Source organism: Lissotriton vulgaris, chromosome 9 (assembly GCF_964263255.1).
Source record: "Lissotriton vulgaris chromosome 9, aLisVul1.2, whole genome shotgun sequence".
Lineage (NCBI taxonomy): Eukaryota > Metazoa > Chordata > Amphibia > Caudata > Salamandridae > Lissotriton > Lissotriton vulgaris.
In genome coordinates, this window is record NC_141697.1 from 287,018,456 (window position 1) to 287,021,458 (window position 3,003).

Genomic DNA, 3,003 nt, shown 5'->3' on the forward strand with positions numbered 1-3,003 from the left:
GGCCTCTCCAGCCCCCGAACATGAGATCTTTGTAAATACACCTTACATATCACGCAGACACCAACAACCCCTGAACAAGACTACACAGATCACACAGGCCTCTCGAGCCCCTGAACATGAAAACTGTGTGAGTCCACGGCACGGATCACACAGGCCTCTCCGACGTGAGATCTGTGGGACTGCACTGGACAGATCGTGAGATCACTGTGAGTGCACTGTATAGATGAGAGCTCTTCTGGTTGAAGCATTGCTGCTCAATAAAGAGCTCTATAAACTATAGTGAACAAAGCCACTTACCAGTTTTGGGGGGATTTCTCTTCACTTTCATCCAGTCGAAGGTGGGCGTGATGGAGGCCTGTTCGGGGGCTCCGAGAGGCGAGGTGGGCATGTGAGTGTAGGTGCCCTGCAGGAAGCCCTGCTGCTCCTGTAGAAAGGGGTGCTGCTGCTGGTAGAGGCCGGGCCCGGGGGAGGGGCAGTAGGTGTCCGTCAGGCTGCCGAGGCTGGATTCTGTGTTGGCGGGGTATACAGAGGACTGGAAGTACATCCCCTCGCCCTCCTGGCTCAGGTAAAACTGGTGCCCGTAACCCATGCCGCAGCTTTGAGAAGGGTACACCGGCGCCTGGCCAGGGTATGCTAGGCCAGCCCCCGATGGGTAGGCTGAGCCCTGGTGATGGAGCTGGCTGGACACAGCTGCGCTGCCCCCCACTATGAAGCGCCCATCTCCATTGTAAGTGTCAGCACCTGAGCAATCCGGGAAGGCTGGGGCACCCTGGTCCAGGGCGTGGTGGTAGCCCTTGGGCGAGCAGGCGCTCGTCCCGCGGCTACAATTTGCATACTCTAAAAATGAGTTCATCCTGGGATTGTCCATCTGCCACTGCCAGCGGAGTGACAACCTGTGTGAGAAGACTCCTCCTGCCCCGAGACCTTTGGACAGACTGTCAGAGCTGTGACCGTTCCCTTCCATGGACGGCGAGCCTTCAACCCTCGTCCCCTGCACCCAGGACATGTGTCTCTGGCGAGGAGCCAATGGCAGAGGACCTCCTGAAGCCTGTCACATATCTGAGCCCATCCATCACCCCTCTGACATTTGCATGACAAAGAAACTTCAATCAAACCCGGCCCATCAATCTGATAACAACACACTCTTTGCTGACGCTCACATTGAATAACAGAGGAAGCCGTGATTCAAATCCGCTTTCTATTCATACTGGTTTCAGTTCACTCCCAGGCTTTTCTTGTTATCACCGAGAAGCTTCAACATACCGAATACCTTTAACAATAGGATACTAGTGAGAAATCTCAGCGGGGCGCACACTCCACGAAGAGATCTGTGCGAATCTGTAAGTTACAGTTCTGAATACTACCTGAGCGGACTCAGCCTTTCATCATCCGGAGGTTCACACAATAAAATTGGCAAATAAGGGCGTTGTTGTCTTGTTACAACTGTGATTACTGATGTTGTTAACTTGGCAAGAACAATTTTCGATTCTAACTTTTGAAATACCATCCCCTTTCACCCTCTCAGATATTGTGTGTGTCTGTCTGTGTCTCTCTCTCTCTCTCCTGACTGGCATTCAGACTCCGAGTGTTTTGTTTTGAAAGCTTTTAAACATTGCAAATACTCCACCTTAGTGTTTTGGCTTAACTAGATAACAGTACAATAAAAGCCAAAATAATTTGATAATGGTGCATTTCTTAAACATTTGAAAAACGCTATGCATTCTGTCAAAATAAAACTCGTAAGTCAGAGAGACTCATTGCCCTGTTGACGTATCATGTTAATTGGTCCTTTGAGCATTTTGTTATTCACGATTCGCCTTTTGCACCTCTGCGTCTAGCACTCTTGTTACCTTTCTTCTATTCGCTGGGAAAAGACAGTGCACAGAGCAACAATGCGTTGGATTACTCGTAATAGGACGTTTTCTTCCTACTTGCTTTTGTTCTTGGTGTGCTTTTTATAAACATGGATAATTCAAAATCCCTTTGGAAGAAAATAGGTTGAGGCTTTAAGTAGTACTGCGCTATACCAACAGACGAGAAACAATTTGTGTCGGGCAAAAAAAATAGCAGAATCTCCTGCTGGTTCGGATCTTTTAATCTACCAAGGTCCGCACAATTAACCCCTGTTCCAAAACTACTAGCAGACAATTATGCTCATGGCAGAGCAGCTAGCGGTAAAGGCAAAGTGTGAATAGAATAACTGCGCATTGTTGCTACATTATACATACGACATCTGAGTTGAGTTATAACTTTTGATAACCTTGTTACTGTTGGTTATTTTGTTAATCTTATTTCAATAACTCAAGGGTGCTACATATACCGCGAACATTACTGAAACTTGGTTATTTTCACACGAATGTCCACCCTCCCTCCATGTTGCCTGTCCATGTTGCCTCCTGCCCGCACACCCTCCCTCTGTGTTGCCTCCTGCCTAAACCGTGTTGCCTGCCGCCCACCCTCCCTCCGTGTTGCCTCCCGCCCACCCTCCCTCCGTGTTGCCTTCCGCCCACCCTCCCTCCGTGTTGCCTCCCGCCTAAACAGTGTTGCCTTACACCCGCCCGACACCCATCCACCCTCCGTGCAGCCTCTCGCCCACCCACCCTCCGTGTTGCCTCTCGCCCACCCAGCCACCCTCTGTGCTGCCTCTCACCCAGCCACCCTCTGTGTTGCCTCTTGCCCACTGTGTTGCCTCTCGCTCAAAGTGTTGCCTATTGCCCACCCACACTGTGTTGCCTACCACCCACCCACCCTCTGTGTTGCCTAGCGAACCCCAAACCACCGTCAGTGTTGCCTACCGCCCGCCCACCCATTCCCCGTGTTACCTCCCACCCTTAGTGTAGCCGATCGCCCACCCACCCTCCGTGGGACTCACCGCTGGCTCACCCATCCTACATGTTGTCTAACCCTCCGTGTTGCCTAACCCTCCGTGTTGCCTAACCCCCCGTGTTGCCTATCCCCCCTGTTGCCTAACCCCCCGTGTTGCCTAACCCCCGCGTTGCCTAA

At 51.3% G+C, this 3,003-nt stretch overlaps 1 protein-coding gene across 1 annotated transcript; it reads right to left on the reverse strand.

The window, feature by feature from the left end:
* Positions 1 to 274: 274 nt before the first annotated feature.
* LOC147690020 (homeobox protein Hox-B1-like) lies at positions 275 to 964 on the reverse strand. The gene has a single exon (XM_086939458.1). It carries the CDS (start codon positions 962 to 964, stop codon positions 275 to 277), a length of 690 nt encoding a protein of 229 aa, XP_086795584.1.
* Positions 965 to 3,003: the final 2,039 nt, after the last annotated feature.

What these genes read in the sequence shown, in the direction of transcription:
- LOC147690020 (XM_086939458.1), bottom strand. Translation starts at nt 964, where the DNA reads ATGGAAGGGAACGGTCACAGCTCTGACAGTCTGTCCAAAGGTCTCGGG.